The sequence below is a fragment of the Vespula vulgaris genome, chromosome 11 (genome assembly GCF_905475345.1).
Source record: "Vespula vulgaris chromosome 11, iyVesVulg1.1, whole genome shotgun sequence".
Classification (NCBI taxonomy): Eukaryota; Metazoa; Arthropoda; class Insecta; order Hymenoptera; family Vespidae; genus Vespula; species Vespula vulgaris.
Window position 1 is genome coordinate 5573443 of NC_066596.1, and position 18610 is coordinate 5592052.

General features: G+C 30.0%; 3 protein-coding genes across 6 annotated transcripts; all 3 read left to right on the top strand.

The window, feature by feature from the left end:
- The first annotated feature begins 1043 nt into the window (after positions 1–1043).
- LOC127067657 (myotubularin-related protein DDB_G0290005-like) lies at positions 1044–6571 on the top strand. Its single transcript, XM_051002867.1, has 3 exons — positions 1044–2007; positions 2608–2659; positions 3015–6571. The coding sequence occupies exons 1-3, from the start codon at positions 1865–1867 to the stop codon at positions 4332–4334; spliced, it is 1515 nt and encodes a 504-aa protein (XP_050858824.1). The 5' UTR covers positions 1044–1864; the 3' UTR covers positions 4335–6571.
- Positions 6572–8079: 1508 nt separating this feature from the next.
- LOC127067656 (uncharacterized) lies at positions 8080–11884 on the top strand. 2 transcript variants are annotated; one of them, XM_051002866.1, is made up of 6 exons: positions 8080–8473; positions 8889–9276; positions 9445–9986; positions 10128–10453; positions 10549–10857; positions 10982–11884. In XM_051002866.1, the coding sequence occupies exons 2-6, from the start codon at positions 9104–9106 to the stop codon at positions 11441–11443; spliced, it is 1812 nt and encodes a 603-aa protein (XP_050858823.1). In that variant the 5' UTR covers positions 8080–8473; positions 8889–9103; the 3' UTR covers positions 11444–11884. The 2 variants fall into 2 exon arrangements, with proteins under 2 accessions (XP_050858823.1, XP_050858822.1); XM_051002865.1 differs by having other exon boundaries at positions 8080–9276.
- Positions 11885–12052: 168 nt separating this feature from the next.
- LOC127067650 (leucine-rich repeats and immunoglobulin-like domains protein 3) lies at positions 12053–18208 on the top strand. 3 transcript variants are annotated; one of them, XM_051002848.1, is made up of 14 exons: positions 12053–12704; positions 13353–13424; positions 13540–13683; positions 13783–13920; positions 14006–14176; positions 14263–14550; positions 14638–14781; positions 14872–15110; positions 15189–15335; positions 15416–15730; positions 15807–16088; positions 16183–16458; positions 16570–16860; positions 16956–18208. In XM_051002848.1, exons 1-14 carry the CDS (start codon positions 12451–12453, stop codon positions 17075–17077), a joined length of 2883 nt encoding a protein of 960 aa, XP_050858805.1. In that variant the 5' UTR covers positions 12053–12450; the 3' UTR covers positions 17078–18208. The 3 variants fall into 3 exon arrangements, with proteins under 3 accessions (XP_050858805.1, XP_050858804.1, XP_050858806.1); XM_051002847.1 differs by having other exon boundaries at positions 12055–12704; positions 16953–18208; XM_051002849.1 differs by lacking the exon at positions 12053–12704 and adding an exon at positions 13071–13282 and having other exon boundaries at positions 16953–18208.
- The last annotated feature ends 402 nt before the right edge of the window (positions 18209–18610 follow it).

The following is an 18610-nucleotide window of genomic DNA, read 5'->3' on the forward strand; positions in this document are numbered from 1 at the left end:
TGAAAATTCAATAAAACAAACGAGTTTCTTTGGATTTTGAAATGGCGGCAAATTTGAAAATATTCGATACTATTAATACTTATTTAACATTACGCAAATACATATATCGTAAATACTATATATATTTATAGTTTCTATATATATATAGCTATATATATAGCTATTTATATGCATATGAAAATATGTAAAAATTTACTTGTAAAAATTTCGATTTATTTAATGTTTTATTTCTAACATATATTGTAATTTATATTTTCAATAATTATTTTTTTCTTTAATTTGCGATCATACATAAAATGTCTGCCATATCTACTTACAATTTACAAAATTATAAAAAATTCATGTTTCTTTCTTAATTATAATCGTACTATACTTATCAGTAATACATAACCATGATTGCATAATAATATACGCGATCTAAAGTCTTCTCCCCACCTCCAAATTTAGGAACTACGTAGTAACCATATAACTCAATGTTATTTGAACTGCAGTTAAGTTGCAATTCAACGACAACGAATACTATCAACGCTCGCAGATCAATGAATTATTTTATATGATTGCTAAGAAAGATACGCAAAAATCTCTGTGATTACCGATACATGTATATATACACACGCACACACACATACACATCAAGAGCAAAAATGCATACGTGCATTTCAGAAATCTTTTGCATTACCATGGACTTTTCGAAGTAAAGATACGAGACTCAATGCACATAAAAAACATATATTTCACGAACACAAACATATGCACACAAATGTTGTATGAATACGAAAATGCATTTCCTTCTGGTGATATTATATTTATAATGAATTTTTTTAGGATAACTTTTCGATAACATGGCTACTAAAGGTATGAAAATTTTGAATAAAATATAAGAAATTAGTAAATATAATAAAATATAATAGAACATTTCAAGTAGAAATGTTTTCGAATTTTCGAGAATTGTATACATAGAAACGCGCCGTAAGGGAGAATATTTCTTGTACTCTCGTGCTTCTCTAATGTTTGACATTGGAATTTACCAACGCGAAGGGAGGTGCAGTACCGGTTGCACGCGTGTGGCGTACATCGAATGCTATGACAGTTTCCTACGAATTTTTCGTCTAGAAAGTTACGTAAAAGTTTATCGTTTCATCATTGAATCAGTGCTTCGATGTTAAAGAAAGAAAAGGAAGTTAAGAAATTCTTTGATCTTAATTTATTGCCGATACACGATTCCATTCGATTCGTGAACTTTCTTAAAGGATAAAAAACATAAAAACGTTCTTGCGCGTCTCTCCGACATCGAAGGAATCAGACGACATTATATGGCGTCGTTGTACACGAAGAACTCGACATTTCTTTTATTACGTTATAAAGTATCTTTGAATCACTTGAATTAGTTTGTCGCGTCGTTAGGGAGACTTTCGCGCGTAACCTTCTTTACGAACGCATTTGGAAAGAGAGAGAAGAGAGATAAAGAAAGAAAGAGAGAGAGAGAGAGAGAGAGAAAATACATATACATATCCATATGTAGTGTAAGAAAAAGAGACAAAAAGTGTGGGACCAGCTTGAGTTTATTCGATTAAGGAAGAGAGAGAGAGAGAGAGAGAGAGAGAAAGAGAGAAAGAAAAAGAGAGGGAAGATCCAAAGGTACGGACTTCTTATCACTTTGATCTTCAAAAATAAATTAAAAGACGTATCTAACAAAGATTAGACGTGCGGCTAAAAAAATTAGGAAAAAAAAAAAGAGAAGCCGAGAAAGAACGAAAAAATAAAAGGATAAAAAATAAAATAAAATAAAGGGCGTGGATTGTATCTGTAGGACGACTAATTAAGCATACAGACATACACGATATAAAAACGTTTACCATAAGCCATGGGTAAGACGCCAAAGAAGGCGGCCCCTGGAGGCGATGAGAGGAATTTATACGTTCGGAGAATCAAGGCAACGACCGCGTCGTCAAAAAATTCTGAATCTATCTTACCTGAGGGACAACGCGAATCGGAGAATTCGAACAGGTTTGTAAAATTAATAAGATGCAACAAAGCAGTTACTTCATTACATTGTATTCTGTTTTCTGCATATAATTCATAATTGAGATCAGCTATACTTTTAAGATTCTTTATATTTCTTATAATAATCTGCAAAAGTTTTACATTAACAAACAAGTTTACTTTAATTGTATTCTTTTATTACTTGTATATTTGTATTAGAATTTGTAAATGCTTGGCTTTGTTGATACCAGATTTAATTAGATATCGGGTACATCCGTATAATTTGTACAGAGTACGAGTGTGATGCAAAGATAATCTAATTTTTAGATATTGGTATGGAATGGTTAGTATAAACTATGAATATTGAATTAAATGAAATTATATGTCAATTGAAGCTCCGATTATATTTTGCGATTGGTTTAGATGATGTCTGTTATTTTCGATTACTCGACGTAGGAAAATAGTTATGAAAATAACGCAATTTAATTTAATTTCTATAAAAATTTGTAAAATTTTTGCCTCTCATCACCTCCAGTATTTGTTTAAATGTTTATGGTATAAAGATATTAATTATATACTGTATTTGTTGGCATTAATTTTAAGAATTGATTTATTTTGTTACAGACCAAAGCTGAGTAATATACAGAAAAAAGTACTTCCTAGTTCTACGAAAAAAGTAAGTTGAAAATCAAGTTTTTAAAAATTTTACTTGATATATAAAATAGTTTATTTTTATTATACGAATTATTAATAGTTTTTGCAATTCATATTAATGATTAAACAGTTTTTATAACTAAAGTTTTTATAAGTAAGTAAATTTATCTTAATTTCTGCCTTAGATGGTAAGGACCTTGATTGTTATCTCCAACCACATCCCTTGATAACATACTATAATAAAAAAATCTTGATAACGTACTATCATAAAAAAATTAGAAAAGAAAACAAATTATATTTGTGTATTTAAATCAATATATATTTTTTTACTTGCCATTTAAAAAAATATTAAACAATAATAATATATTTTGTTTCAGAGTAAACTTCATAGTGCAGCATATAGTTTGAATCAATCAACAAAGAATTTAACTAAGGATATTAATAAAGAAAGTAAAGTGCAAAGTACGCTTCAACATTTACGAATAACAAAGCAAAAGATGCAGCCTAAACCGGAAGAAGCAGAAACAGCAAGTAGTACATCTACAGAGAAAGATGAAAAGGAAGAAATTATAAGTGATGTAGGTAACAAAAAAGAAGAAGCTGCAACCAAAGAGAGTAATACTAATCATATAACAGATGAACAAGATTCTACATTGAGTACGAATACTGAGAAAAAGACTGCAGAGAGTATAGAAGAAGATATAACACCAATGCAAAATGAAATTAAATTACAGGATAAAGAGAATGACAAAAAAGAAAATTTAGAAGAGAATAACAAAGAATTTGGAGAAGAAGAACAAGACGAAGTACAAATAAATTTGCAATTGGAGGATAGTCCTATGAAATCACAAGAAAGTGCATCTACTGTTAGTATAACAAATGATGAAAATGAATCGGAGGAATTATCTCAAACGCAAGAAGTAAACGATAATACAAAGGAAAAGAAAAGTTCACAAACAGAATCTGAAGCAGGAACAGAAAGTTGTTCCATAGATATAGTAGAATCTGTAACGTCTGAATTATCTGAGGTATCTGAATCTCTAAGTCAGCAGGACACTAAAAAAGAAAGAGAAAACTTTGAGCAAAGTGTAAAGAATGAAATATCAAATATAAATTATGATTCATCAGTGACATTAAAAGATGTACAAATTAAATTAAATGATTGTCTTAAAGAAAAATTTAAGCACGTTGAAGTATGTGATGCTGATAATATGTCTAACTTATCTTCAAGCGATACTTTTGGTAAAACTTTGCGGAATATTTCTGGAAGATCCGCTATCAATAGATTTCGACATACATCATCGTTCGATTATAGGTTTTCTCCAAATGATACACAGTTAACAAACGTATCAATGTTATCGACACCACGAAGAGAAACAGCAAATGTAAAAATTTTACATTACAATACAGGATTAGCAGATATGTCCAGTAATGGTAATCCTGTAGAAAGAAAACGTAAACTTGAATCGCCAGATTCGATTACTATAAAGAAACAAAAAACAGAACAGAGTAGTTTGCTGAATACATCAATGGATCTTTTGAGGGGGTTGCGTAAACCAATACAAATTTCGACACCAAATGTAAGTTACAAGGTACAATCTGATAAATTAAATATTAGAGAAATAAATGATGGTAATGATAAGTTTTTACCAACACATACTGATGATGGTACAAAAAAGTGGTGTGTCATTATGTAAAATAATGAAAAAACTGAATTATTATCTATAAGTATTTTTCTATTCTTCGTAATTATAGGAGAAGTAATAATCCTAATCTGTATGTTAATAATAATGTTAAAAGTTTTTTTTTTTTTTTCAACTTGCCTAGTATAGAGTTTATACATATAGAAAGCATATGTACATGTTTTCCTTTGTATATCTTGATAAAGACATTGCACAGTAGAATTTACTTCTCCTATAAGTCTTATATATATATATATTTAAGAGTCTATATGCCTTCTTGCATAAGAGTATAAAAAAAGAAAAAAAGCACCCAGAAACTTTGAATAGAAGAATTCGTATTAATATGTCTGATTCATGATCAAACATTTATATGATAAAAAAGATATTTTAGATTATATTGAATAGTAGAAAAAGAGATGTTATTACAGAGATAGAGAAGAGTTTAGAAATTTTTTTAGAGTCATCCAAGAACTTTATACCAACCATGTGTGTTGCTTGTTATTTGAATCTGTTCGCAAGTAAAATAATTCATATTAGTATAGATTCATTGCAAATATTTCTAGAGATTCTATATTAATTTGAAAAATATATTTATGTTACTATATGAGAAATCTCACGAACTACATTGCAAATCTCAGTATCATACATGCATAATTTTTTGCACAACTGCACAAACTGTATCTATCAAGTACAGTAATTTGTAAACGTCGCTATATTCCAAAAATAAACAAAAACGAATTGTATGCTTCAAAAAATAACTGAATTACTTTAGAAAATTACTTTCAAAAACTTTCGATTATAAATTTTGTAACAGTTTGGATCAAATTCAATTTATTAAAAATACATTTTGATATAGTCCGTGTTTTGAACTAATTATAATAATAAATCGACTGGACGGGCAGATCTCATAGCTTGAAAATATATTTTAAGCTTAAAAGAATACATAGAGATTTATAAGTAATTAATGAGCCATTATGATATACTACTTTACATCAAAATCCTCATTAAGTTGATACGATAATTTGTTCGAGAGTAGCCAAAAGCTTTAATATTAGTCATATCTTTATGATATACATATACATATACACACACATATATATATATATATACACACATATATATGTGTGTATATATTATACTCTCAAATAATTTTTTATAGTCATAAAAGAAGTCACAAAAGAAAAGAAAATCCATCCTTCAAAATACATGACAGAGCCTGTAATAAATTTTTCATGGAAATTAACATAAAATATATATAAAAAGAGAGAGAGAGAGAGAGAGAAGGCTTAATCAATAATTTCCATTTTTAGATCCATCCTTAGATCATTCAATACAATGTAAATTTAATGTATTTTCATAATAAATACTTGTGCAAAGGCTCGGCATTTATAAATAACTGTACAAAAAGTTTTGGACATTTTTTAATAACAAGTAGAGAGAACGTATCAATTAAGTTGCCTTATCTCGTTTTGATGATATATGAAACACATTATTTTAAATAACAGATAATTAACATTCAGTATACATATATAAAGATACGTTCATAATCGAATCGTATCTTTAAATAAATGAAATAGATTTTTATTTCAATGTAGAAATTAATATAGTCTTATTATCATGCAAATTATAAAGGGTACAAATATGTACATTGTAGTAAAAAGCATGAAGTATAAAGGAAAAAAGCGAAAATAGCTCCCTGCATAAAAAAAAAATAAAAAAATAAAAAAAAAAAAGAAAAGACAAAAAATTCTCCATAAAATTTTGATCCATTTTTTAATCGTTCGTTAACCTTTATTATCGTTTTTCTTATAACTGCAAAAAGTTTGTAAAAACAAAAAAATATTGTTTGACTTTTACATCTATGACTATTATTGAATGTAATAATTAAACAATTTTCTTTTTAATTTATTTTTTTTTTTCCTTTTTTTACTGCGAATTATTCCGTTCGTCCAAATGTGTGAAAATGGATTGTTCAATTGTAATGATTTTTTTTTACCTCTGCGTGCCGATATTGCGTATCGTAAATTCTCTTGCAATAAATAAATAACGAAACAAAAAAAAGAAAAAGTTGCATCGATATTTGAAAAGAAGAAATAAATAAATAAAGAGAAAATGCAAATATCGATGATTACCTCTGATCGAAGTATCGAAATAGATCGATGTAATTTTATATTTGTTAATTGAATATGAGCGTCAAAAAATAAATAATGTATATAGAAGAATGAGTTTTAATAAATTTCTTAAACTGTAAACATCAGTTTGTATCAAATATTATAGGTACAATAGTATAACGATGATGATAAAAATAATATTGTAATAATAATAATAATTATAATAATAATAATGCGGAACATAGAACGGAACGTATCAGGCGTATATATGCGTCCTCGAAAAATTAATGTTCAGGTGTAGGAAGAACGTATCAAAGGTCGTAAACGCTCCGTAAAATAGCGTTGAGTTGTCACAGATGTGTTCCATCCATGGAAAACGTATTATTTTATTTTACAAGAGCGGTGAAGCGAAAGGGTTAATGAACGGTGTATCATGCGAGTCAGGGACGGAAGTAGGCAGATCCGTATCTCATTAATTGTTATCATTATTATTATTACAATGTTTTTTTTTGTCCTTTTTCGGTAACTCAAGTACCTCTTTAATTATTCTTCGTTTTAATAATAGGAAAAAAAAACAGAAGAAAAAAGATGTAGCGGAAAATTCTACTTTTACATTTAAAACCTGGTTATCCATTTCTCAGAACTCTCTCGAAGAAGGGAGACATCTTAGAGACCACTAACTTGAGAAATTGACAGGTTAATACGCAGGAAGAGATATTCCTCATGGTTATTAACATATACCGAAAGAAAGTTTCCGGATTTCTTTGGTTGTATGTGTATATTCATATATGTATACACACATCATATATATACATATATAAAATATAGTATCATATATATATATATATATATATATATATATATATATATATATCGATGGTGCTATACTACTCATCGACTTGTCTCATACCGGTATGCAGGTTAGTAGGTCGCCATCACATCTCAGCAATGATTCGAAGTACCCAGAAACTGAGATCACACGATGCCATCTAAAATTCGCTAAATGTGTCTATATACATACACACACCGTACACACAGTTTTAGTCAGATTCATTTTTAATTTTCAAATCAAATTAACAAAAGAAAAATTATCATTATATTCTCTTTTGAATATCTTGAATTTTGACATTTTCATTTTCCCGCTAAACCAATCGCTTCGTTTCTCTCTGCCAATCAGATTCATTGTTTTATTTTCCAATTATATTCCAACGAAATATATAAAAGAAAATTGTCAATCGAATTTAAAAAAGAAAAAAAAACCGAATGAAATAGAAATTAATTTATGTAGATAAAAATTATATAAAAGTATTATGAAATAATTTCTTTTTTAAAATTGATTCAGTATGATAATACCAATATTTGTAGGTTAAATATATCGATTTTAAACAGGTGATAATATTTATATATGCATATATATACATATATAAAATCAATTTTGAAAATTAAAAAAAAATTGTTGGGAAGTGTTACATGTTATTTTTTTTTCACCGATTTATAAAAAATTCTTACAAGCAAGTATCTATCCTGTAGAAAAAATGTAGAATGCTTGAAAACTTCAATTCCTTTCCATCTCGTCCTTCTCTCTTTCTCTCTCTCTCTCTCTCTCTCTCTCTTTCTCACACATATACATACACATATTCTTTCTTACTCTTTCTTACTATCTTTCTTTCACTCACTCTTTCTTGCTATCTTTCTCTTTCACTTCTCTTTTTCTTTTACTCGTTCGTTCACGATTCTTCCCACCACACGATATCATCTCACATCCGCCGGTCCAAACGAGGTTTCGTGCACTTTCGAAGACAGAGATGAGAATTTTGTTACTCGGTTCTTCCTTCGTAAACCAAAGGTCTGTCTGGCCTGATCATTCGAGAATTTGCGATTGACAAAAGCGAAACAACCAAATTGAAAAGGTTAAATCATCGTTATAAGTATATTTATATTACTATGCTTATAATTGTTCAAGTAGTTTGCTTTGAATTATTTATTTAAATGTGTGGATAAATATTTAACAACGTGAGTCGTGCGTGATGGGAACCAGTGTGTGTACGTGTATGAAAATTTTATACGGAAGTGAAAATTCGATAGCAAGAAACAACTGATTTATTATTTATTCATTTATTTATTTATTTATTAAAGAGTTATATTCGATGTTCGTCCATTCGAGAAAATGATATTTCAAATAGTGCTTTTGTTTCGCGCGAAATTTCGTCGTGATTGATTCAAATTAGTCACCAAAAGCGCCATTTAATTCTTCGTTTTTTTTTTGTTTTTTTATAACAGGAAATTGTGTACGTCTCTGATACATCATAAATATTCAATTTTTTAATTTATTACAAACGATCGATCTGTCGACAAAAAGATAAAGAGAGAGAGAGAAAACAGCCCAAAAGATTCTCATTCGAAAAATTCTGGATCGCTGATTGGTCTGTTCTTAAAAAGTGGATCGTCTGCCCTACAGCTATAGGTCATCTTATGTATTATGATGATTGGTTCGTGAAAAAAGAAAATGACGATCGCGTGATTTAAAAAAAGAAAACTTTTATTTTTCAAATGCAACAGCACAATTTTCGAACATGATTTATGTTAATTACATGTTGGCTACTTTCGTTTTATAAAAAGATTCTCTATGTGTATGAATGATGATGTAAATGATATAAAATATCCAAGTGAAAAATGAATAGACGAATGAGCCTACCAGGTGGACTAAATTCCTGTGAAAGGATAAGACCGGAAAGACCAAGAAATCCGATTCAAAAGTTAATATGGAGTCCAAATTCTCAATTTCAAATAGATCAAATAGGAATATTGGAGAACGAAGGATCGAATCCACGTATGGCCTTGAGAAGGTAATAGACTAATACAATACAAAACGAGTAAATGAGTAATATGTATATAGTGCATTTATTTGTTAATGATAATGTAGATATCTCTTTTACCGACGAAAAAGTTAAATATTCGTAGGCATATGAAGATCTATAAAGAAAATCTTTTTCTTTTTTCTCTTTTTTTGTTAGATTACTTCGACTTTACGAAGGTAGACAATTTCGTGAAGCGGCAGCTTTTTTGATGAAGTTACCACAGTATACTTTGAAAACAGCTTTACCAGACATTCCAGTGGATTTATTGATCGAAACTTTACCGCATAGCTTAACTTTGCTCGAAGCTCTTTATTGTAGACTTGTAGAATTAAATGTTACTGATACAAAGATCTTAAGAGTAGAACAAGTTCTTTGGAAGGTGGTGCAATTGTTATCGAATAATCAGGATCATACACGTCCAAAGATTTGGTGTAAACTGTTGATGTCTTTAAACAGATTGTCACCTAATACAAAAAATATATTGACTTCGAGAAAAAAAGCTATAGAAAGAGCAGTCGAAGGACTTGGGAAACATGGTTTAGTACCTTCAAGTTTGGAAGGTTCAACTAACTCGATGAATTCGAATTTGGTACCACTTCCTGTTGTTCTTAGAGAACAACTCGAGGCACGTATTGAAGCGTATAAACTCGCAGTTCATAAATTAGAAAGTTTTGGAAAAAATACAGGAGTTCATAAAGGTATCGAATTATAAATCAAATTAAGTATTCTGTCGATGCAAATTAAGAAGCGAGAGTTGTACGTCCGGTTCGAATGTAAACATCAAATACATATATATATATATGTATGTATATATATATGATTATCGTTTTATCTTTCAGTGGATCAAGGCGTGCAAGCTGCCTCGCATCAGCGTCAACTTTCGCTAAAATACAGTGAAGTTCAACAGAGATTAATAGATAACCAAAGTCTATTGAATACATTGGAGAAAGCTGGCAATCCGTACAATCTGGAAAGTTTATTGGTAGAATTGAAACGTCGGATTGAACACGACAAGGAAGCTCTCAGACAATGGACAGCTTTGAGAAAATCTATTGGTTTAGCGGGGACTAAAAATCCGACGTTGGCTGCAAACTTGTTAAAATTTGCAAAGGGTTGTTCTTTAACTTTGCAACTTATATGCGATGAGGGTTCATCGGTAGAAAAGGTCGGTCGTAAATTCGGAGATTTAAAAGGAAAAAAAAAAAGAAAAAAAAAAGAAATTGTAAAATAAAATCCATTGAAATAATTGTTTCTTTTCAGATATATTCTTCGCCGATACATTTCGAAAACGAGTACGAAGAAGAATCATGTAGTACTGGATATCATACCGACGAAAGTCGAACACCGGAACCGGTAGTAGTAGTTGCAAACAAAAGACATGAACTTTTCAATAGGGAAGAAAGTTCTCAAGTGTTGATTTCCGGCGATTTACCGGTCGAGCGTTTATCCAAACGATATGGCATGTTGTATGCACAGGCACATTTGCATACTCTTGATGCACTTGATACCTTGCGTCCTCTCGACGATGCACCTGAATTAAAAGCTAAGATACTTTATTCCGTAGTCGTGGTAAGTTATTAACCTTTTCGTATCGATATCAGTTTATCATAATTAGCTTTTTAATTATGATATCTACATACGAAACGACAGACATTCGATACTAGAATTATGATCATTAATCATCATCTTGTAGTTATCATGGCGTTTAGCTGGAATGATCCAAACGTATAGACGTCTAGAAGCATTAAATATTTTAAATGGTACAACTAGCGGTGTACCATTGGTTGCAAATATCGAGGAATGTATAATTAGACAATTAGCTACCAGTGGTGCTCAAAGTGGTGTACAGGAAGTAGTCGAGCAAGTGATCAATCAACTGGAACGAACGTTGTACGATTTACCGTGTTTAAAAGAATGCACGGAAATAAAAAGATACGCTTCCATGTGCGCTGGTTTGGCATGGGTTTGTTTGGCTCGTAATACGCCTCTGGTATTGGACGTTGCACAGGATATCGAATTTCGAAGGGAAGTTCATTCGAGGCATCACAGTTCCTCAAATCCAAATGGAACGAGAATAAAATCGGTATTATGGCCGGGTTTACGAGAAGGTTATCAAGGTTCTTGTCTTCACAAAGCTGTTGTTGTAACCGTATAATGATATACGGTGAATTAACAATAAAATTATAGATTCTTTTTCGGGGGGGAGGACGACTTTTGTTATTAACGTTATATACGATATAATACACATACAGAACATGACATGGATATCATTAGATATCGAAAAACCATATCAAACTTTTTGTACCTTGATATAATTAAAATCCAGAGACTATAACTATTATAATCTTAATTTTAAAAGTTATGAAACAAGAATCAATATCTTCCTTTGAATAATAATTTTGATATTATTTATTAGTAACCATTATCGATGACGGAAATTCTTTTTGGGAATAAGAAGATCAAAAATTATAGTCATATTTTATATATCATATAATTTGACGATTAAGTTTCCATTAAAGGAAACTCAAATATAATATTATCTAATTTAACGATAGTCCAACAAATTATCTAACCTGTCCTTTGTTCAAAAGAAAATCAATTTTCGCGCCAATTAATATAAGCATCGATTAATCGATACATACAAACTCATCTTATTGGCTGCGCCATTTTGTCCAAGTTCCGTCGCTACTCAAACGTCATCTACGTGCTGATACTCTGAACTAACACAAGTCGATGCGACAAATCAAATCTCGTCGGGTCTGAAATGTGCGTGGAATAAAAAAAGGATAAAAAAAGAAACATTCTCTCGGCGTCTCCGCCTCCTCCTAACGAACTCGATAATTTTTCATCTAAATTATCTGGCAACGTTGGATTGTACTCGTCTGTCTCTCTCTGATCGTCGTCGTCGTCGTCGTCGTCGTCGTCGTCGTCGTAGTTGTCGTAGGCGTCATCATGATGTATGAATCCGAATGTCGACGAAGTTTGTTTTGAATCGATTGAATGTGGATATTTGACTTTTTCGTTATTATGGTAATTCCCTTGGAAAGGAGTGGCGTTGAGTTTACTTATCGTTATGGCGCTAATCGCTTATATCCATCAATATTCGATTGAAAAATAAAAAGAAAAATAAAGAAGTGTGAAAATTGATACGATAAAAGTATAATGTCGGAGATTGAAAAGATTTCTCTCGTTCAATGTCGACTACGATCGAAAAGAAACGATTCGATCATCGTGAAATTATTCATCCTATGGATTCTTTTACCGTTGAACTTGATGATGGCCGATCGGCCAATGATATCAAATGAGAAAAGTAATAAGTGTCCTGTCGAATGTGGTTGCATAGGAAACGTTGTGATATGTAATAATTTGCAATTGATCGAAGCACCTAGCGGCTTACCACCATGGACCGAAAATTTGTGAGTAAACAATCGTTCGTTTGTTGTTGATTTTATTTTGTTTTTGCTTTGTTTCTTTCGTATTTTTTTTTTTCCTTTTTTTTGTCAATTTCTAATGATAATTATCGAATATATATATATATAGATATATATATATATATCGAGTTTCTTCTGATATCGATATCACTATCACGGTATTATCGCTACTAAGATTTGTGATTGTTTCGATATAAAATATATATTCGAAGAAAGGAAAAGAGTTTCATACTTTTTGATAGTTTATTTATATAATTATATGTTTACTGTATTTATTGTTAATTAGCTGAATTTTAACTTTGATATCAGAATTGTATATTGAACTTTATAATTAGTTTGAAAAAAAGTATTATGTAACATTATAAACTAAATAGTTAACTGTATAGCATAGACTATTGCAAATACATTTGTGTCATTTGTATTCTTGCTATCTAGTTTGATTTTACTGTTACCATATAAAGTTTTATGCTTGAAGGCTAACCAGTTTTAGCTTCTAATAGTAAGCGTTTAAGGATATCATTCTTCTTAGAAAAGAAAGACATGACATAGATATAAACGTACTAGTAAGTTTTCTAAATTATTTTTATGTAATAGCAATGTTCTTTAAATGGTATCGGTTTTTTTTATTTTCAGAAGTCTAAAAGACAATAATATAAGCAACTTGAAGTTTGATTCATTATTACATTTAACAGAACTCAAAGAACTGTAAGTTTTATTTATAAATTGATAGAATATCAATATTACTATATTATGTGTTTGTATATATATGTGTGTGAATATATAAATATGATAACTAATTAATAACAAAATAATTTTACAGGGATATGAGCGCTAATAAATTAGGAGATAACTTTACTATTGGTTTATCGGATACCGCACAACTTAAAGGACTGAAAGTGAATAAAAATCAATTGACACGAATACCGAATCTTTCTTTTGTTAAAAATTTAACACATCTCAGTTTGTATGTATTATATGTTTCTATTCAATATGCCAATTGATTTAATTAATATTTTTTTTGTTTATGCTTCTGTAAAACTCAATATTTATTATTTCATTACAGATCGCACAATGAAATTTCTACAATTAATGGAAGTGCTTTAGCTATCTTGTCAGAGCTTCAAACTTTGGACTTAAGTTTGAATAAAATAACTGTTTTACGACGTGGCTCGTTTCTTGCACCTAATAGAATCGTGCATTTGTACGTGCCTTTCCATTTATTATCAAATTGATATAATATAAAATTTTATTAATACTTTACATTAAGATATAAATATTTTTTTCAGAAATTTAAATATGAATCGAATATATGTTATTGAAAATGGTAGCTTAGATAATTTGACTTCATTAGAAGAACTTCGTTTAAATAAAAATCATCTTGCACAATTAATGGATATATCATCTGTGCAAAGTCTCTCTACAGCACTTTTCAGTAATCTTGGAAAATTGAGAATACTGTAAGTTCATATCTATTGTAATTCTTTTATATTATTGTAGTATATCTGTCCATATCACATAAATAAACATAAAATTTATGTAACAGAGAATTGAATAGAAATGAGCTGCAACAAATGCAAGTATTAAGTCTAACAGGTTTAACAAATTTGGAAGAATTACGTTTGAAAAGAAACAAAATAAGCACCTTGAACGATGGCGCATTTTGGCCTCTTAAAAATCTTATCCTTCTTCAACTTGATTTCAATATGTTAACCACTGTGAAGAAAGGTGGTTTGTTCGGATTAGAACATTTGAAAAAATTGACTTTATCCCATAATCATATAAAAATGATCGAATCGCAAGCGTGGGATAATTGTGGAGAAATCACTGAATTGTTAGTAAAAATATATATATTTTATCATTTTTACAAATTATAATGACATTAAAAGAAATTAATCGATCCTGTGTTTTTTTTTTTCAGGGATTTATCATATAATATGTTAATTTCTATAGAACGGGACACGTTTGATCATTTAGATAAATTAGAAAGATTAAAAATGGATCACAATCAAATTACATATATATCAGATGGGGCTTTCAACTCTACTCCAAAATTACAAGTTTTGTACGTATATCTAAGTGCTTAAAAATGCCTAATTTTTTAATTAAATATTTCTAACTCGTAGTTATTATTTAATTCATTTCTGAATTACAGAGATCTTAATTCCAACAAAATATCCTACATGGTAGAAGACATTAATGGAGCTTTTGGTCCACTCAGTAATTTATGGAAGTTAGGATTGGCACATAACAAAATCAAATCTGTTAACAGAAATGCGTTTATTGGTTTAAGTCGTGTTACTGAACTTGATTTGAGTGGGAACAATATAACTAGTATTCAAGAAAATGCATTTAATACAATGCCAGATTTAAAGAAATTGAAATTAAATTCAAGTGAGAAAAATTTCGACTTAATTTGAACTATATATTTTTATGATCGATCTGAAACCATAATTTTTATCGATCTTACAGGATCATTGGTCTGTGATTGTGGATTACAATGGTTTAGCACGTGGATAGGATCACATAGATTCGAAGATACAGAAGCTCATTGTGGCTATCCACATTGGTTACAAGATAAACCATTGGCTCAATTACACCATACAAATTTCACATGTGGTTAGTACTAGTATAACAACGTAGATAAAAATTACTATACTTTCTTTTTTATTCCTTTTACAATAATACTTATCTTCTAGATGAATATCCAAAGCCAAGAATAATAGAAGAACCTACAGATCAAAAACGTGTGAAAGGTGACAACGTGACTCTTGTATGTCGTGCAACAAGTACGGCTGATGCACCATTAAAATTCACTTGGAAACGAGATAACGTGGAATTAGATAATCCTAATTTACAAACAGACATCAGCACGTTGGAAGGTGGTGTAACAAATGCATCCTCTGTTTTGCAACTTATTAACGTGACTCATGCTAATGCTGGAAAGTATCAATGTATGGTCACTAATTCCTACGGAACTACATATTCTGCTAAAGCCAAACTAAGTGTTCTAAGTAAGTTAAAATACATTGATATTAATTAGCAGATTCACAAAGATCAGTAAACATCAATGTTATATGACATTTGCAGTATATCCATCATTTTCAAAAATTCCTCGTGATATTCGAGTAACTGCTGGAAGTACAGCACGTCTTGAATGTTCAGCCGAAGGACAACCGACTCCACAGATAGCTTGGCAAAAAGATGGGGGAAATGATTTTCCAGCGGCAAGAGAAAGAAGAATGCATATGATGCCTACGGACGATGTACTTTTTATCGTAGATGTAAAAATGGCAGATAGTGGTGTTTATTCTTGCACCGCTCAAAACCTAGCTGGACTTATTGTAGCAAATGCGACTCTTACTATATTGGGTGAGTTTCATCGTGAATGCATGTAATTAAAAAAAAAAAGTTTCATCATTGATCAGCACTAATCACTTTAAACGTATCAATGATCTATTTGTAGAGGTACCATCATTTGTAAAACCGATGGAGAATAAAGAAATAATGATAGGTGGTTCGATCGTATTGGAATGCATGGCAAGTGGTTCACCACGTCCAAAATTAATGTGGCGTAAAAATGGTAGTCCATTGCAAGTAACCGAAAGACATTTCTTTACGGCAGAAAATCAGTTATTAATAATAGTTAATACTATGAGTAACGATGCAGGAAGTTACGAATGTGAAATGAGTAATTCATTGGGCAGTGTTGTTGGTGCATCTCATCTTACAGTGAATCCTGGTAAGTTTTGTGGAGAAAAAAAAAATAAATAATAGCAATAATTAGGACAAGACTAATTTGATTCATTGAACAAGTCAATGAATAAGATTAATTCGTTAATTTCTTTATCAGCTCCAACGTCTATCGTAAATGAAGATAATATATTGGGATTAATAATAATCACAGTAGTATGCTGTGCCGTTGGTACATCAGTAGTTTGGGTAGTAATTATTTATCAAACGAGAAGACGTTTAAATAACGCTCGTAATGCTAACACGCAACAATCACCGACAACAGTAATATCAACAGCACCAGAAAATCAAACTCATATGTATTTGGATACAAGTTCGCAACACAGTAAAGATAGTGGTACTGGTGATAGTACCAATCCCAGTAACGATCAATTACAATTTTGTTTGCCTGGTTAGTAAAATTCAAATCAATTTGTTACTTTAATTAAATCGATTATTAATCCGTCAGTCGTCGAGTAACAATTGTCATCTTTAATATTTCAGAAGAAATGGTAACTTGTTCGGTCAACAACGAAGAAGAAACTGCGGCAGTGAACGTTGTTGATCCACTTATACGTTATACAAATCATGAACGATATGTTCATTCAGAAAAGGGCTGTGCTGTATAAGCATCAAGAATCAAGTTTCTTTGTGTACGGACAATTATAGCAAAAGCCTGTAATAATTATAAAGCCTTTTACACAGGAAGATCATCGTTAGATCTAATATGAGTCGGGAGAGACAAATAATCATGAAAAATAATACCGAAGAAAACCTATTAAAAGGCAAATGAAATGAAAAGAAACCTGTCAATATGCAACAGAAAAAGTATTTTTAATACTTGAAACTCCTGTATAATGCTATTGGTATGTGTCATCTTATATAGAATGTCAGTGTAATAATATGATGATGACATTATGAAAGGATAGTATTGATTTGCACGTACGTGTAATACATTATTATACGTATAATTATCAAAATAGCTGGTCATTATCATCGTGGTTATAAGGATGCAAGTAAATTAGCAGTGATGAAAAGAGACATGTATTGTAAATATTTAAGTTTTAAAAAAATTCATACTCTGCTATTACTTGCATGAGATTATGGTTACACATACACAACACACATACACACACACCCACACACACTTTGTATGATGACTTCGTTGTGAGAAAGAATCATAAACTCTTTGAAAGTCACCTATACTAGGTCAATCTTTGTGATAGATATTTATTATAGATTTATACGAATTAGGAAGATTCAATATTTATGATATTTGAAGGTGTAATTTTATCATGAGGATATATAGATGAGAAGTCGAATATGTATCATCTGTGCACCAATGTACTGATATATATATACATGTATATATACATATATATATATATATATATATATATATATGTCTTTGTGGATTGTCTTCCCTCTTCATTTTTACACTGTGGTCGTCGTAATGATTAATAAGTAACACACAAGTTTATTTCTATTCGTAATTAATAAACGCGTTGCTTATTGAACGTTATTCGTATATAAGTATGTATGTATGTATGTATAGTATATGTATGTACGTCCAGCGAATATTCTTTTAACGTCATACTTATTTAATCGAAGAAGGAAAAGGAAAAGTATTACTATGTCTCGATATCTATGTGAAATTATTCGTTTTGAAAGTGACACTCTGCGTGTGTGTATATGTATATATACACATATTACTTGATTTGTATTATTTTACTGAATTTAACATAAATTTGATAATAATATGTCTTTTCAAAGTATTATTCAAAAAAAGAAGAAATTTTAACGAAGAGAAAACTGATGATGGATCAATCAAAAATTTTGTTATAATTACTCAATTATTTTGGATTATTATTGAATTAGAAAAATTAAGAAACTTAAAAATCATTGTTTAAAAGCCGATCTATTTGAGATTTAATGATTTTTATTCAAATGAAATCGAAAATAGAAAAGAAAGAAGATTGTGATGAGTGTTAATAACAACACAAATTATTATTCCTATTATTTTATTTTTGTTTCTTTCTTCTTTTTTTTTTTTAAATTATAGATACGTCACTCATACATTCTTCTTTACTTTTAATCCAATATATTATATTTCCAAGCTAATAACGCACACGTGAAAAATAAAATAATCACCGAGATAATCC